This window comes from Spizellomyces punctatus, assembly GCF_000182565.1.
Source record: "Spizellomyces punctatus DAOM BR117 chromosome Unknown supercont1.8, whole genome shotgun sequence".
In the NCBI taxonomy this organism is placed as follows: domain Eukaryota; kingdom Fungi; phylum Chytridiomycota; class Chytridiomycetes; order Spizellomycetales; family Spizellomycetaceae; genus Spizellomyces; species Spizellomyces punctatus.
This window is the reverse complement of record NW_015971544.1, coordinates 745,435-760,904: the sequence shown is the minus strand read 5'-3', so window position 1 is coordinate 760,904 and position 15,470 is coordinate 745,435. Positions and strand designations below refer to the sequence as shown.

The 15,470-nt window shown below is 47.8% G+C and overlaps 6 protein-coding genes across 7 annotated transcripts; 2 read left to right on the top strand and 4 right to left on the bottom strand.

Moving 5' to 3' along the window:
• The first annotated feature begins 315 nt into the window (after window positions 1-315).
• On the top strand, window positions 316-2,005 carry SPPG_05131 (uncharacterized protein). The gene is made up of 2 exons (XM_016753359.1): window positions 316-688; window positions 766-2,005. The coding sequence occupies exons 1-2, from the start codon at window positions 369-371 to the stop codon at window positions 1,586-1,588; spliced, it is 1,143 nt and encodes a 380-aa protein (XP_016607792.1). The 5' UTR covers window positions 316-368; the 3' UTR covers window positions 1,589-2,005.
• Window positions 2,006-2,145: 140 nt separating this feature from the next.
• On the bottom strand, window positions 2,146-3,393 carry SPPG_05130 (ADP-ribosylation factor). Its single transcript, XM_016753358.1, has 4 exons — window positions 3,282-3,393; window positions 2,975-3,213; window positions 2,725-2,817; window positions 2,146-2,667 (listed from the first exon to the last, which is right to left on the bottom strand). The coding sequence occupies exons 2-4, from the start codon at window positions 3,120-3,122 to the stop codon at window positions 2,363-2,365; spliced, it is 546 nt and encodes a 181-aa protein (XP_016607791.1). The 5' UTR covers window positions 3,123-3,213; window positions 3,282-3,393; the 3' UTR covers window positions 2,146-2,362.
• A 143-nt stretch (window positions 3,394-3,536) lies between these two features.
• SPPG_05129 lies at window positions 3,537-5,738 on the top strand. 2 transcript variants are annotated; one of them, XM_016753356.1, is made up of 3 exons: window positions 3,537-4,205; window positions 4,263-4,753; window positions 4,825-5,738. In XM_016753356.1, exons 1-2 carry the CDS (start codon window positions 3,606-3,608, stop codon window positions 4,644-4,646), a joined length of 984 nt encoding a protein of 327 aa, XP_016607789.1. In that variant the 5' UTR covers window positions 3,537-3,605; the 3' UTR covers window positions 4,647-4,753; window positions 4,825-5,738. The 2 variants fall into 2 exon arrangements, with proteins under 2 accessions (XP_016607789.1, XP_016607790.1); XM_016753357.1 differs by having other exon boundaries at window positions 4,819-5,738.
• On the bottom strand, window positions 5,641-7,515 carry SPPG_05128 (uncharacterized protein). Its single transcript, XM_016753355.1, has one exon. It carries the CDS (start codon window positions 7,258-7,260, stop codon window positions 5,779-5,781), a length of 1,482 nt encoding a protein of 493 aa, XP_016607788.1. The 5' UTR covers window positions 7,261-7,515; the 3' UTR covers window positions 5,641-5,778.
• A 277-nt stretch (window positions 7,516-7,792) lies between these two features.
• SPPG_05127 (uncharacterized protein) lies at window positions 7,793-10,554 on the bottom strand. The gene is made up of 3 exons (XM_016753354.1): window positions 10,316-10,554; window positions 9,453-9,889; window positions 7,793-9,389 (listed from the first exon to the last, which is right to left on the bottom strand). Exons 1-3 carry the CDS (start codon window positions 10,505-10,507, stop codon window positions 8,186-8,188), a joined length of 1,833 nt encoding a protein of 610 aa, XP_016607787.1. The 5' UTR covers window positions 10,508-10,554; the 3' UTR covers window positions 7,793-8,185.
• Window positions 10,555-12,135: 1,581 nt separating this feature from the next.
• On the bottom strand, window positions 12,136-14,569 carry SPPG_09256 (uncharacterized protein). The gene has a single exon (XM_016757413.1). The coding sequence runs from the start codon at window positions 12,932-12,934 to the stop codon at window positions 12,632-12,634; it is 303 nt and encodes a 100-aa protein (XP_016607786.1). The 5' UTR covers window positions 12,935-14,569; the 3' UTR covers window positions 12,136-12,631.
• Window positions 14,570-15,470: the final 901 nt, after the last annotated feature.

Here is a 15,470-nt window from a genome sequence, read left to right as displayed (position 1 = left end):
TCATGTTACCTGCATGGTTGATTTCTGCAATAGTATTCGACCAAACCACAAAGCACCATGCGGTATACCCATCCCATCCTTTACCAATGCATCAGCTTGCTCTAATGTAAACTCGCGTAACTCCAAGATTCTGGGCATTGGGAGTGACAAAATGAATCTTCCCATTCCAACACATAAAAGCAAAAGGCATTGGTCCATTTCCAAAAAGAGCTTGTTGCGTCGATTAGTGAAATCGTTGTTGAATGACGCTTTCTGACTGTGCCCCACGGTATTGGCACAGCACCAAACTGCTGACGACAAACAACCAGCCTTTCCAAAGCACAACGGCCCGCCAGCAATCACCACACACTCATTTCTTGAAGTGCTCAATGAATCTCACCCATCACCCTCCCTCCCCTTCAGAACCCACATGCCCCCACCTCCTCTACCTCTCATTCAATCAAACCGCCTCGCATTTCTGTTTGGGTACGGATGCAGGGTTCCGGATCTACGCAACCACCCCACCTAAACTCTTGACTGCACCGACTGTTGGGGGTGTACATTTAGTTGAGATGCTTTATGCGACGAATTATGTGGCGGTTGTGAAAAAGAAGAGTAAAGTTGGGATTTGGGATGCGAAATTGGGGAAATGTGTCATGGAAATTGGGGTTGGGGAGAGTGTTGTGGGTGTTAGGTTGAGGAGGGATAGGTGAGTTTTTCGGTTTGATGGGGTGGGGATATGGAGGGAACATGTCTTTTTTGTTTACCTTGCTTTCTTTTTGACAGACTGGTGATCGCCACACCAAGTAAAATATTCGTCTATACCTTTTCACCCACACCGGAACGACTAGCCGCATTCGATACACTCGACAACTCCTTGGGCCTCCTCGCACTCTCTACATCCCCAACCCACCCCGCCATACTAGCCTTCCCAGGGCGTGCCCAAGGCCAAATCCAACTCCTCGAGCTCCCATTGCACATGTCAACACTCACACCTCCCACACACCTTATTCCCGCTCACACCTCCGCCCTCGCCTACCTGGCCCTCTCACCCACGGGCGCCTTGTTGGCCTCTGCAAGTGATAAAGGAACACTTATCAGAGTGTTTTGCACACGTACGAAACGACTGTTACATGAACTTCGTCGAGGAGCGGATCAAGCACGTATTTATTGTGTTGCGTTTAATGAAGCTGGGACCCGTGTCTGCGTCGCGAGCGATAAAGGGACGATACATGTTTTTCATCTCACCCTTTCCTCCGAACAACAACAACAACAATTACAACAACACGAACCACATAAATCCACTCTCCTTTCCTCACTCTCCCCATTCCTCCCAAAATACTTTTCATCCCAATGGTCGTTTGCTCAATTCCGATTGGCACTGGATACACGATGTGTATGTGCTTTTATGCCCGAACGTGAACCACACGAACGTCGCGAAACACGACAATCCGTATCCGTCCTCTGCGCAGATGGGAGCTTGTACTTTTTTTCATATAATGTTGATAAAGGGGGAGAAGCTTCTCGAGATGGGTTTCAGAGGGTGTTTAAGGGGTTGCGGAGTGTTGGTGAGGGTGAACATGTGCGATGGGAGGAAATTGATGGGTGATTGAACACTTGTAGGATGAGACGATGCGTGAGTTTTTGTTGATGGGGCTGTAGATGGTTGGATAGGACTTCTGAAGCTTTCACAAGAGTCCAAACGCATGTGGCCATACGGATCTTAAGGATTTTTTGCTCATCCTTTTACAATAATGTTGGGGGACTGCGATGAAAGTCAATGTGTATACAGAGGGATGTTATGTTCAGGAGGAAGCCTTTGCGAGAATTGGGGGGGGGGGTACTCCAAGTAGTCTTTTGTCCATTATTGTTATTAGCTAAAAACGTTCGCTTTAGGGATACGAGGTGATGGGGTGGATGGATTGCAGGACATTTTTGCGAAATAGATGGGTTTGTTATGCGCTACTTTTGCTGGCATGTTGTTTTTTAAAGAAACAAAGGAGCGATGCATTGGATGGATAAACACAGAGGAGTGATCAAGATAGCGTTAGCGTCATGGCTAGTCCTTGTAGGAAACAGACGTCTTCAAAGGTTGTGTCGTATGGTAAAAGAGCATCCATTGCATGAGAGAGGTCACCACAGGCGGTCGATAGCACAAGCTACTAATCCGTCTCAACCCACACACACCAGATATTTGTATTTTTTTTAAAAAAAAATAAAAAAAAGCACACACACTATAGAGAGCGAGAGCGACAAGGGATTTCATCTCTTTTTCCCAAAAAAAAGCCATCAACACTCATTCATCTCTTGTCCCACTATATTAAACAATCAAGAAAAAAAACCGGTAATACTCCTCCTCCACACGCACACGCACACCTCTCGTTTACTGCTTACGCTTCAAGCTTGAGCTAAGCCATTCCAACCCCTCATACAATCCATCACCCGACGTGGCACACGCAGCCTGAATGAACCAGTGACGCTGACGAAGGGAATGCAAACCAAGCTTGTCTGTGATTTCCGGTGCACTCATGGCGTTGGGGAGATCCTGCTTGTTGGCGAAAACAAGTAAAACAGCATCCCGGAGTTCGTCTTCGTTCAACATGCGTTGGAGTTCGTCACGGGCTTCACCGACACGGTCCCGGTCGTTTGAGTCGACGACAAAGATGATGCCCTGGGTGTTTTGAAAGTCTATCATGCGACGTCAGTTTGGTTTTCGAGTGGATACTTGAGGGGGATGGGACTTACAGTGCCTCCACAAGGGACGAATCTTGTCTTGACCTCCGACATCCCATACAGTGAAACTAATGTTTTTGTATTCTACTGTCTCCACGTTGAAACCTGCCAAATAACGCGGTGAGTACGCGGTGTTTGCATTCGCCGAGTTCAACGATCCCACTAAAGTATGGGATTGACATTGCACAAAATACACTTGTCCAACTCGTACAACACTCTTCACACGAGTATCCGTCCTCCAAACCACAAAGAACAGACTTACCAATAGTAGGAATCGTCGTAACAATCTCCCCCAACTTGAGTTTATACAAGATGGTCGTCTTTCCCGCAGCATCCAAACCAACCATCAGAATACGCATTTCCTTGTGGCCCCAAAGCCCTTGGAATAGTTTTGAGATGGAGAGACCCATTATTGATTGTGTTTTTCGTTTTTAATAAATGGGTATCTCGAGTCTGGGATCCAATCGGAGTGTTGGCGTGTGTGTGTGTGATGTGGCAGGTCTTTGTACGCGATTATTTGGTTAGTGGCTGTCCTAAGGATGGTATGAGCATGCAGATTGAAATCTTACGGGACAAATCTCAAACAAGAGTGTGTATTCAGCTGAAAACCCCAACAAAAACACACAAGATGGAAATGGATGATTGCAGGAAAGTACTGGCCCGCAAGTGTCAACAAAGCCCTAAATTTTTGGAAGGCGACACTTTCCGCCCCCATTGACTTGCTTACCATTTATGGTTAGATGGGAAGTGGCACGGTGACTGGAAGTTGGTGCAGGCCTTATTTGGTCGGAGCTCAACCAGCGATCTTTTGGTTGCAGCATCTCCTTCAAAGCAAAAGCATTTGTCAAAGATAGAAATAGATGGAATCTTTCTGAGATTGTCACTTGAAGCCAATGTCATCCCGCTTCTACATTCTCGGCGCAGGAGCCATTGGTCTTTTCCACGCGCACCACATTCGCACCTTCCTCCACACTCCCGTCACACTCCTCCTTCGCGCACCCACACTCACCCAATTCCACGCTGCAAACAACACCCTCACCATTCAAACATCAGACCGGACTGTTATTGGCACCAGCACCCTAGACGCCGAAGAACCCACACCCGATGGTCCCCCAATTGAAAATCTAATCATTTGCACCAAAGCGCATGATACCCTGGCAGCATTGGACCCCATCTCACCTCGTTTATCGTCGAACAGCACGATCCTTCTCCTCCAGAACGGTGTTTTAGGCGTGTACACCAGTCTCCGACGATCCCTCTCTTCCCCTTCGACAGGTGGCCCGCGTATCCTCCTCGGCATCACGACACATGGCGTGACCCTCACCGAGCGCTTCACCGCAATACACGCAGGAGACGGCGAAACCAGCATTGGCGACCCCGAACAAGGACAAGTTGGCCAAGACCGTGTGAATACCTTTTTGGAACATGTATCAAGAGCGGGATGGTCTACCACGCTTTCGTACCCCGACTTTTATCAAAAATTATTACTCAAAGTGCGTTTTCATATCATTGGTATTTTGTTGCGAATTTCACGTCTCATACTGTTTTAGCTTGTCGTCAACACCTGCCTCAATCCCCTCACTTCCCTCTTCAATACCCCAAACGGCAGCCTAACGACCCCACACGGCCAAAATCTCATCCACCTCATCTGCAAGGACCTCTCTACACTTTTCCCCGATCTCGGACTATCACCTACTGAACTAACGTCCCATGTCCTGGACATTGCGAATCGAACGGCTTTGAATCGAAACTCTATGGAGCGGGATGTTTATGCTGGACGGCGTACTGAGGTGGATTTTCTTGTCGGGTACTGTGTAGAGTTGGCGAGGGAGCGAGAGGTTGAGGTTCCTATTTTGGAATTTTTGTGGGAGGCTGTCAAGATGAGAGAAGAGATTGGAATGCGGATGAAGAGAGAGGCTCAGAAATTGCGATAGTGAATTGCGTGAAATTGGATGGTCCATTGCGTCGATGAGTGCGGGACACTATCTTCCCCGTTTTGAGGTTTGTATGGAGAGATGGATGCGATCTAGCGCGTTGTGAGGTGAGTATCAGTGTTTGTCGAGACCCATTGTCACCCTTGCGCTGAAGGGCAATCCTCATGCAAAGTTTTAGTGGTCGCTTCACCTTGCAGCTTAATGATTCATAGCGATCTTGCAAATGTAACCTCAGTGTTCATCGCGTATCATCCAGGTGGGGCAGTTGGTTCTGATGAGGTGCAAAGATAACAGTGGAATATATATTGCCACATGATAGGACATCGCTTCATTGTGGCAGTGGTACTCTGCTTTATAAAATGGAACCATATGTCAGAGATATTGTGCTCAGTGGACTGTATGTGCAGCTGGGATGATGGTGATCACGTAAGTCGATAAATGCATTCGAATGGACTCTAATTTGATCGGGTCATTGTTTTTGTTGCTATGGCCATGGCCCTCGTGTCGTCCTATTTCAATGAGAAACGTAACTTTTTTATGTGATAGCAATCCGACATGGTGTGCGTTTTCGCATGTCGCTCATAAACACGCAAGTCTTTGTAAAGAAACATTTGAGGGGATGGCTGTATGGTACTTTACTTTGCCATGGAGTGACTCTCTCGTTGATCTTGCTGTTCCTTGTTCTTTCTTGGATGGACTAACCCTGATGATGTTATCCTTGCATTGGTATTAGTTAGAGCGGGCATATGATCCTGGTCTCCCTTGGTATTGGTAATGCATCTAGGGGAGGATAAGCACGGCGGAACCAATGGGCGATGATCCGGCCCAAGTATCCCCTGCTGCTGCAGTCCACGTCATAACATGGCATGTTTGTCATGCACAAGCACTGTAGCCATGACTTGGGAACATGAATGGTGGTGGCATAAATACTGCAGGACTGGAATGCAAAAACCTTGGATAGGTGTCATAGAGGATAACTCCCTATAGGGGGTATATTTTACAGTACTTCACCCCAGCAAATACATATTTATACAATTTTCATAGAACGCACTCCTTAAAGGAGAAAAAAAAAAAATGCAAGGGTAGCGGAACTCCTAAAAGGAGACAAGGTCCATCAGCACGAGAATCTAGTTTAATCTTCCTCATCATCCTCTTTGTCTGAGACCTCTGCCGTCAAATCCAGATTTGTGTTATGGTTATAGTATTTTATAACCTCTCCAAAGACGGCATCGCTGATGGCCGGGTAGATTTCCTTCGCCTCGAGGGCGCTGTTCTCATTCCCACCAAAAAATGTCTTTGAGACCACATGGCCGATCATCAAGACTAACGTTTTCAAGTCCAATGGGTCTTCCGCCTTTTCGGCGACGGCAGGAGTCATGTCATCATCAGATCTCAAGCCTTCCCGCCTGTGATACCAAGTCATCCCAGTGGGCCAAGGTGAGAAAGAATTGAGAGGATATTTGATACTCTCTGCTGTTAATCCTTCTCCCTCTTTCCAACCCATCTTTTTTAGCATTGTGGTACCCAGACCATACTCCTGTAAGGAGGGCTGCAATTGAGGTATTTGTTGGTCCACGTTTTCGATATGTGAGCTTGACCCCTTGTGAAAAAAACGGCGATGGAGGTATTCCTTTGCCATTGCCCTGGGAAGCGTAAAGAGGTCATCTTTATTTTCTGTTGTTGGTTCTGTGGAGGTGGAAGATGACATGCCCATGGAAGTTTGGACAGCCTTCTCCTTATAGGAGCATTCTTGATGCGGCGATGGAGAAAGAGGGGGAGGAACCTGCGTCTCCTTAACGGAGCTTTCTTTCATATCGGCAGATGGTGCCGTGGACGAGGAAGATGACTTGGGATCCTGCTTCTCCTTATAGGAGCTTTCTTGATGTTCCGCCAATGAAGAAAGAGGAGGAGAACGAAGGCGAGTCTCGGTGGAGGAGGATGGTGCAGTAGATGATTGATGTTCCACCGATGAAGAAAGAGGAGGAGAATGAACCTGAGTCTCAGTAGAGGAGGATGGTGCAGTAGACGATGAACCCTGAGACGGTTCTATGCTCCTAATAGGAGGAGAAGGAATGACTCCTAGCTTCTGTAAAAACCCTTTGATACCCGGGATGTGTTCGACGGAGGCAGCAATATTCGGAAACTCCTTATAGGAGATGCCTAAACTTCGAAAGTTAATAATGAGGTCCCGGAGATTTCGACAAAACTCGATCCTATTTTCTGTCTGTGCTTGTGGGGCTTTCATCACACCGCCTAGCCTTACGGTCGGACACATTGTTGTTTCTACACCCCGTCCTAATTTAAAGTCAACTTGAAGTTGAAAGAGCAGCAGACCCTCGTTTGCAATCCATACAAGTTGGGGCGGTGGGGTCGACGCTTTTGAAGTGAGTATGCACCTGACAGGTGAATGATGGGGAGCAACTCTTTTTGAAGTGACCACCATATACGCATGCAAGTTGCCATGGGCTCGCTTTACCCTTAGGCATTCGAGTCCATCTCCTTTTAGGAGCATTTTGCCGGTTTTGTCGAAGATGTTGTAATCTTGTACGATTTGGGGGACACATTGACGGTGGTTTTCGATGCGCATGTCCTGTAAATCCACAAGCGCGGACATTTTGACGGTAGGCGGCAACAGATAGGAAACTCCTTACAGGAGAGAGGCAAGCGTGCGGTGTTCGGCAGAGCAATTGAGGAGGGTGGTGGTGAAAGAGAGGAAACTCCTTACAGGAGACAGTCAAGGGTGGGTTGTTGGTAGAGCGGTTGAGGAGGGTGGTGGTTACAGGAGAGAGTCAAACGTGGGGTGTTGGCAGAGCGGTTGGGGGGAGCGCAGATGATAAAGATGAACGAATGTCAAAGGAGGGGAGGCCAGTGGGAAAATTGGGTCAAGAAGCTTACCAGATGTAGGTGGCGCCTAAAGTTAATAAACCCACATATAGACTTTATGGCACAGTCATGACTACCACCTTTCGAGTGTCCTGACTTGATGTGTTGTCACATGACCAGTACCTGCTGTGATATGCATCGCAAATCGTCCACTTTCCGTTGCTCTATCTGCTTGACTTGTCTCATCAGGTTTAAAGCATCTTTTTTGCCACAATATACTGAACGTCATTCCAAATTACTGTCCCCTTATGGCTAACTGTATAGTAATTACCAAGGCGAGTGGTCTTTTTCGGAATTGAGCCCCAAGTTCTTGCAGTAGTTTGAAAATACAGAGTGAAAATAAAGACCTTTACCGGGATATATACATCATACAGTATATACCAGAGTGCTTCCGTACTGTAGCGGTATTTGCTTTCTGTCTTACTATTTGGCTTTATTTTGTACAACATTTCTCCTTCAAGGAGCTTTTGTAGAAGCGAGTCCCCCAAGAAACAAATGGAATGCGTAAAAGAAGGTGGCTCGGAGGCGCCCGCCGATGCTTCAGCACAAAAAAGTGTGGATTGAAAGAAACGACGCCTCTAACCCTAACCCTAACCCTCATTACAACCTCGCCACAAATCCTAACCACAACTCGTCTCCTATAAGGAGGTTGCAGCTCATATTTTTCCGAGCCCTTTCTTAGGGGTATGGCCAGGGATAGGGACCGATGCAGCAGTCCAGGACCTCCGCCGCAATGGTTGACTTAAGTGCCGGCCTCGTCCTCGGGAGCCGATTGTCCATATCGTCCTAAGTTTTTGGGATTTCTGTCGACCAATGATCTTATCCACCTTCAAGGTGATGTATCGACGTGAGGCTTCGAAGCTTTGATGCAATGCTTGTACGCAAAGGAAGTTCCACGCCATATCCAAGATTACGTCCACGGATTCACCCATCGAACCGAAGTCAACAAAATCCCATTCCTTCAAACCATACAACTCATTCCCAATGGCGAACACTAGGAAGAACATGCAGACGGTGCCTTGGACATGGTAAAACGGGACAGCTAGATTTTGCAAGTCTTCGATGATATCTTGGGGTGCATCGATCCCATTCTCCTTACAGGAGCTTACAATCCTCTGCTTGTAGGAGCGAATCAATGCTACCGAGCACTTGACACCCGCTACAAAATCCATATCTTTTTTGTCTTGCGTGGGCTTAACACCAGCATTCTCGCCCGTTCCAACTTCTTTGCCACCAAGAAAGTGATTAAAATCTACATGTTTCCCTTTCGACTCGGAGTTTCTCCTCTTCTTATCCTCTGCATCCGCCTTACAGGCGCCTTCACCGTACCGTAGGCTCACAACCGGTAGCTTCGAAAATGGCAGGATACAATATGCGTCAATCGTTCTCTCAGTGGGGTCAGAGGGCATCAGAAGCATATCCTCGGCGTCGTAAAATTTCCGACAGACCCACTTCGTCATTGAATCATCTGGATCGATCGCCTGACAGGCGGCAAGGGTCTCTTCCACTGACTGCAGCTCATCTTCACTACCTTGATCTCTCCACAACCTCTCCATCCCCTCCAACTTATCAGAGAAAAGCAACTTCAGTGCACATATTCCTCCGCGATGGAGCACGTTAGAAAGCTTGGCTATACTATACTCGGATCGGTCATATTGCACTAAAGAGCGCAAGACCTCGAATAACGAGACAACGGAAGTTGAAAGCTTCTCTTGAGCATCGAGCATGATGGACTGGAAATGCTCATTCAACTTTGTAATTGTTTCTCCGGTAAGGAGTGTGCACCCGCGTTCGTTCATAGGGAGTGGGAAATCCGGATATTCTTGCGTCCGCAAGTCAACCACGCTCCAAAAAAGAGTACTAAGGACGAATAGAATTAGGCAATGTCGAAAATACACGAGAATGGATGTGGTATCGACTGACCTCAAAGCACCGGGTGAGCCGGAGGAGCGCAATTCCTTTATTCTCGTGACAATCGGGCCAAACTCTCCACTCTCCTGATAGGAGTCAAATCCTTCATTATGTTCTGGCGGCTGAAGGTCGTAGGCGATTTCTCCCTGAGAGGCAACCGTATCTCCACTCTCCTCGTAGGAGCCAATCTCAGCCGTATCTCCACTCGCCTCATAGGAGCCAATCTCAACCGTATCTCCACTCTCCCGATAGGAGTCAAAGATCTCTCCCGGAGAGGAGCAAGTTCGCTTTGGTGGAGGCAGGCCTGTAGAGTCCGCTTTTCGCTTTCTCATAACTCTCTCGACAATCGTATCATGAGCGGCCGTGACTGTTGCGACCTTCAAGTGCGACTCTAGGACAAGGCGCTTGTTGTTTTTAATCTCCATATACTCGCTGAAACCATCGCGGGTCTATGGTGAGTGAGCAGAAAGGTGGTGTAAGATATCGGGTTTGCGGACAGATAGTAGCGACACATTGGACTTTGGAAGGTTTCTCACTAGGGCACCTAGCAGCATCCCCCGCGGGGATGGGCTCAGTAACCGGACGAGTGCAGGACCGATGGGCCATCAGTGCCACCTCGCCAGGGGGACCCTGACCCATGGGCATGAGCAAAGTATCCTCCCAAACCTCCAAAGCACAATGCAGATTCCGACGATAGCTACCTAGCAGCATTCCCCCGCGGGGATGGGCCAGTAACCGGACGAGCGCAGGACCGATGGGCCATCAGTGCCACCTCGCCAGGGGGACCCTGACCCATGGGCCATGAGCAAGGTATCCTCCCCGCATTTACAAATGCGCAATCATCGAAACCTAATGGAGCTAGCTAGTATACTTGCCTTTCTGCTGTTTAAGTCGTTGATTGCCTCCCGATAGAGCTTTCGGGTTTCCTTGTCCTCTATGCTCTCTAATTCCGCCAGCAATACGGATTTTGCGCGGTGTACTTCATTAACATACTCCTTCCAGGAGCAATTGGGATCGTCCAGAAAAGTGCTCAGTTGTGTGAGCGGGAAGCGGGTCGAGACATCCATTTTAGATGAACGCGATGAAGACAGAGGGAGAAGCGCAGCGATGGACGCGCTTTTATAGAGATTTCGTGACGCCAACAAGGCGGACTGCAATTCTGTGTCCGATTCAGACTTACATAATGAGACCATATTTGGATTTATCAACTATTACACACCACACCATCTCACATCATTCACATGCCAACGGGGCCCCCCTCAAAAAGTTATAAAAAGGCACCCTCTCCCGCATAGAACTTGCTTCCACTCATTGTGGCAATGCTACTCTGCTTTATAAAATGGAACTATATGTCAGAGATACTGTGATCGCAAACTGGAGGTGGAGAGTGATCACGTAAGCCGATGAATGCATTCGGATGGACTGTAATTTGATCGGGTCAAGACGATCGTTGTTTTTGTTGCTATGGCCATGGCCCTCGTGTCGTCCTTGTGGTCAAGTGTGTCCATTTCAATGAGAAACATAACTTTTTTATGTGATAGCAATCCGACATGGGGTGCGTTTTCGCATGTCGCTCATAAACACGCAAGTCTTTGTAAAGAAACGTTTGAGGGGATGGCCGTATGGTACTTTACTTTGCCATGGAGTGACTCTCTCGTTGATCTTCCTTGTCCTTTCTTGGATGGACTAACCCTGATGATGTTATCCTCGCATTCGTATTACATGTTAGAGCGGGCATATGATCCTGGTTCAATCTGTTTGGTATTGGTAATGCATCTAGGGGAGGATAAGCACGGCGGAACCAATGGGCGATGATCCGGCCCAAATATCCCCTGCTGCTGCAGTCCACCAGCTCTCTTTCCTCATGACATTATCGTGTTTATCATGCTCACAAGCACTGTATCCATGACTTGAAAGTACGAAATGTGCTCTTGTTTGTGTAAAAGTTTTGAAGAATCACAACGGTGCTGTGCACTCTCACACAATCCATCCACACCTGTTCATATGTCCATGCCTGTGTGTGTGTGTGTGTGTGTGTGTGTACAGTATACAATGCAAAATGAATTGCATAGCGTTTGGGACCAAAGAGCATTTTAAAGTCTGTAGGTTGAGTCAACAACATGTTTTGAAATATGGCCCTGTATGATACAGATACTTGTTAGGCATCCTACCCCCTCTCCAACATACGACCCCAATATTGCATATGTAGGAGTTTACATCCATAGTAACCATGGCAAAACAAGTATCCCTAATAATAAGAAATGACATTTCAAACAGTCTGTAAAGATTTAACCGAATATCCTCAAGTGTGTGTATGAAATGCAAATGTATGAAATAAAAGTTGGAGATGAAAAATCTAAAGAAAAAAATGCCATTCTGTAACAGAAGGAAAGAAGGAAAGGAAAAAGCTCATTAAATAATTTATTATCAACATTCCACCTCGTGGTTTGTTTAATAGAAAGAGAGGCTTTTTCCTTCACTCTTTAGAGATTCTCACACAATCTATTTGCAATTAGCTCTCTCTCTCTCTCTCTCTCTCTCTCTCTCTCTCTCTCATACATAACATACACACAGAGATGACACTTGTTAATGACTCGTGTTTCCCTCTCTCTCTCTCTCTCTCTCTCGAAAGAGTAGTTGCTTGTTAAATCTCTTCTTTTGTTTTGATCTTCTAATACAAATAGTGTATGTAGTGGCTCTTTCTCTTTTGTACTCTTCACACACAGATGGCTCCCATCCTTATAATAAATGTAAAACTTACTTTATATTTCAACACGCGGCACTCATTAACACGGCATGTTTCATTCTTATTATGCTTATGTCATCATTCAAACGATACTTGGTTTTTTTTTTATTCTTATGATGGCTTTCCGCATTCTTCCTTTTTATTCATTCTTATAGGCAACGGACAGCAGACGCTCTTTCGCCCAGGCCTCTTGCAAAAACAAAATACTTTTAACAAAAAAGACATGGCACGCGAACGACGTTTATCGCGCATCCGTCGTGGTCCAAAGGCCTTTGTATCTAGCCTTCGAAAGCGATTCAACAAGGATCATGCCCCCATACAACTCGTCATCTCGGGTCCCACTCACTTGGTTCATGACGATGATCCATTGAATCTACGTCAACTCGTGCGAACCTCTTCTTCCGTTTCCAAAAGGTCATCGCTACTTTATAACCGTCGTCGCTCATCATCGATCGCATGGCATGACCCTCACGATCCAAGGAATTCCATCATTCTCGATACAAGCAACAAGTGGATGGCCGCCGCTCGCCAAGCAACGCGTCACATTGCTCCCTATTCGCCCGTCATGGCCGACGACGACAATGAAACAATCATTTACACTGTCGATCGCGTCTCGCGTTCGTCGCGTCGCCGTCGCACCGTCAGGGCGTCGACCGTCTCCATCGCCTCCATGGTCTCGCGGAGCGATGACCGCTCTAGGCGCAAGCGAGTCGGCATGTCCTACGACTCGCTTTACAGCTCTCTGCATCCCCAATCAACCTATGACGACCAACAACAGTACCCCATCAGAAACAATAAGCACTTTTCCATGTACAGTCAGACGGGGTGGAGACCCTCCTCAACGAGTGAAATGATTCTCGAAGAAGAGAACGAGATGGAGCACAATGTATATCGTTCCGATCGGGACAGCTACGCGTCCGACGCGTATGATTACAAAGATCGGTACGAGCAACAGTACGAGACGCGCGAAGAAGAGGACCGCGCGTACGAGACACTGGCGTATGAGAATCGCGCGTATCCGAATGACGTCTACGAGAATCGCACTTTGAAGGATAGCGAGAGCGAGAGTGAGGCGGCCAACCGGTTCCCGCCCGCCGGCGCTCGCCGCGAGGCACCACCCTCTCCCGTCGACTCGTCTACCAGTTCCCAAAACCTCACGGCCCTCCTCGCAGAACTCGACCAACTTTCTGCACCGTCTTCTCCGACCTCGCCCCGCTCGGTCCGTCCCCGCTCTCGCATCCCCATTCGAACGTCTTCCCAAGTTCCGATTTCCACACGCGACATTGTCCGTCAAAACTCGCGTGTCCGCAAGAGCGTCATTGTACGTATTGATCGCTTGATTGATGATATCAGAAACAATGAGACGGATGACGAAGAAGACACGCCCGGTCCGGTACCGATTGAAAAGGACGTACCCAACAACAAAAGTGCAGATGACGTCAAGGATGCCAAACGACTCACGGTCGCTGAGCGAGAGCGAAACCTCGAGCAAAGCGCTCAAGATCTCTCGGCCTTGATTGCTCAAGCCAAACGTGCCGTGTCCATGGTCGGCGGAGTTGAGTCTCCTGCTGCTACGACTCGTCAGGATCGGGACGATGATGATGCGTTGAAATCACCTGTGGATAAGCCCCTCCCTCCTCCTCCTTCTGTGGCGACGGCGCTAGCGGTCCCGTCACCACCGAGTCCCACACTACCAGTGTCAAAACCGGTCCCAAAACCCCCGACAGACACGAAACCCACGACGGAGACTGATGAGGCCAACTGGGAAGACGTGTCCGACCCAACAACCACGAGCTCTGTCCTTCCGAAATGGATTGCAGATCGTATTCCAAGCACATGGAAAGCCGCCGAACCGGCTTCTCCTTCCTTGAAACCCACGCTCCCCACTCTCACTCACCTCAAACAGACATCAGACAACAATACCCGCCTCTCTGTGGTCGCCGCCCAAAAACCCCAATTCAGCCAAGCCCTTCCTGCCTCCGCCTACACATTTAACGCAACCCAACTCCGCGTTGTAAGGGTTCGGCGAGGCGATACCCAGATTCCCGTTCGGAAACCCCCTCCCTCCATTTCGTCCTCGACATCCAAAACCTCCCACTCGACCACACGTACTAAACGCGATTCGGGAACACACCTTTCAGAGACTCGCCTCGAACGTCGGGCGAGTGACGAAAGTCTTGATAGCGGGTACAATTCCCCTATTTCTTCTCCTCCCACTTACAAGCCACGTGAATCCCAGAAACCCTCTCAAGCACCAAAAGGTCGCCGCATTTCGATCGTCATCCTCCCACCGCCAGCTAAACCCCAAAAAGGGTTAAAAAGACTGTTTTCAATAAAGAAACCCAAAATGCATATTCCTGCTGATGTGCAAGAACCCAAGCCGAGGACGTTGGATCCGCGGGCGTGGGATGTACCGCGTGTTTCGCTGGATCCTGGGCCTGCTTCGGCGTGGTCGACGGAAATTTGGGAGCGGAGAGGCCGGGCTTGATGGGGGTTTGTAGGTTTTGGTTCAACTGAGGATGGGATTGGAGTGCGCAGTGTTTGAAGGGGGATTTTCATTTTTGCATACCCATTTTGTTTTTTTTTTTTTTTTTTTTTGGTAGACATTTTCTTTTTTTGTAGTATTTTGAAGTAGCATACCCACACATGTCTGTTTTCAGCATTATAGAACACACATCTTTTATGTTTTGGATGGGGTTGATTGCATTCTGCACTGTTTGCGTGTGATGGGGAGTTTGTTTTTTGCAATGCATTTTGTAAACCATGTTGGATGGGTGTGTGTTGTTGTTGATTGATCTTGCTGCTGTGTGTGGGATGGAACGATTGACTAAAGTGTTCCAAACCTTCGACGCGTCCGTCCGACCGCCCAGACAAACACTCGCCAATTTCTTAATTCCCCTTTTTCCATCATCCTGCTCCATTCTCTTCGAAGGTTCCCCCATCGTCAAAAACATGTAATACTGCGCATCGCATTCTTTCCCATATCACATTGTCTTCTGTAAATTAAAAATATTCCCATACTTTTAAAGGAGACAAGGTATATTCAGGGGGGTGAGGGAGGGAATGAACGGTCCAGTATTGTCTCCACAGTGTGATTTCGATATTTCCCCCCCTTTTTTTATGAATTAGGTACCTCTCCCCCCCTCCTTTGTTGAGGGATATTCAGAAGACAAACGGAAACATGTTATTTCGCTCAACTCCGCATTGGCAGCTGACATAAAAAAGTCGCAGATTGAAAGGATTGTGTCAGCCATTATTTTCCGATCCCGTTTTTTAAAGGGTTT

Coding starts and splice junctions, on each gene's coding strand:
- SPPG_09256 (XM_016757413.1), bottom strand. CDS start 12,934: ATGCAGAGAGCTGTAAAGCGAGTCGTAGGACATGCCGACTCGCTTGCG.
- SPPG_05128 (XM_016753355.1), bottom strand. CDS start 7,260: ATGTCCGCGCTTGTGGATTTACAGGACATGCGCATCGAAAACCACCGT.
- SPPG_05131 (XM_016753359.1), top strand. CDS start 369: ATGAATCTCACCCATCACCCTCCCTCCCCTTCAGAACCCACATGCCCC. Junction 689..765: donor GTTAGGTTGAGGAGGGATAG/GTGAGTTTTTCG, acceptor TCTTTTTGACAG/ACTGGTGATCGCCACACCAA.
- SPPG_05130 (XM_016753358.1), bottom strand. CDS start 3,122: ATGGGTCTCTCCATCTCAAAACTATTCCAAGGGCTTTGGGGCCACAAG. Junction 2,818..2,974: donor TACGACGATTCCTACTATTG/GTAAGTCTGTTC, acceptor GTTATTTGGCAG/GTTTCAACGTGGAGACAGTA. Junction 2,668..2,724: donor TCGTCCCTTGTGGAGGCACT/GTAAGTCCCATC, acceptor GTCGCATGATAG/ACTTTCAAAACACCCAGGGC.
- SPPG_05127 (XM_016753354.1), bottom strand. CDS start 10,507: ATGGATGTCTCGACCCGCTTCCCGCTCACACAACTGAGCACTTTTCTG. Junction 9,890..10,315: donor ACGACTTAAACAGCAGAAAG/GCAAGTATACTA, acceptor CACTCACCATAG/ACCCGCGATGGTTTCAGCGA. Junction 9,390..9,452: donor GGCTCACCCGGTGCTTTGAG/GTCAGTCGATAC, acceptor ATTCGTCCTTAG/TACTCTTTTTTGGAGCGTGG.
- SPPG_05129 (XM_016753356.1), top strand. CDS start 3,606: ATGTCATCCCGCTTCTACATTCTCGGCGCAGGAGCCATTGGTCTTTTC. Junction 4,206..4,262: donor ATCAAAAATTATTACTCAAA/GTGCGTTTTCAT, acceptor ATACTGTTTTAG/CTTGTCGTCAACACCTGCCT.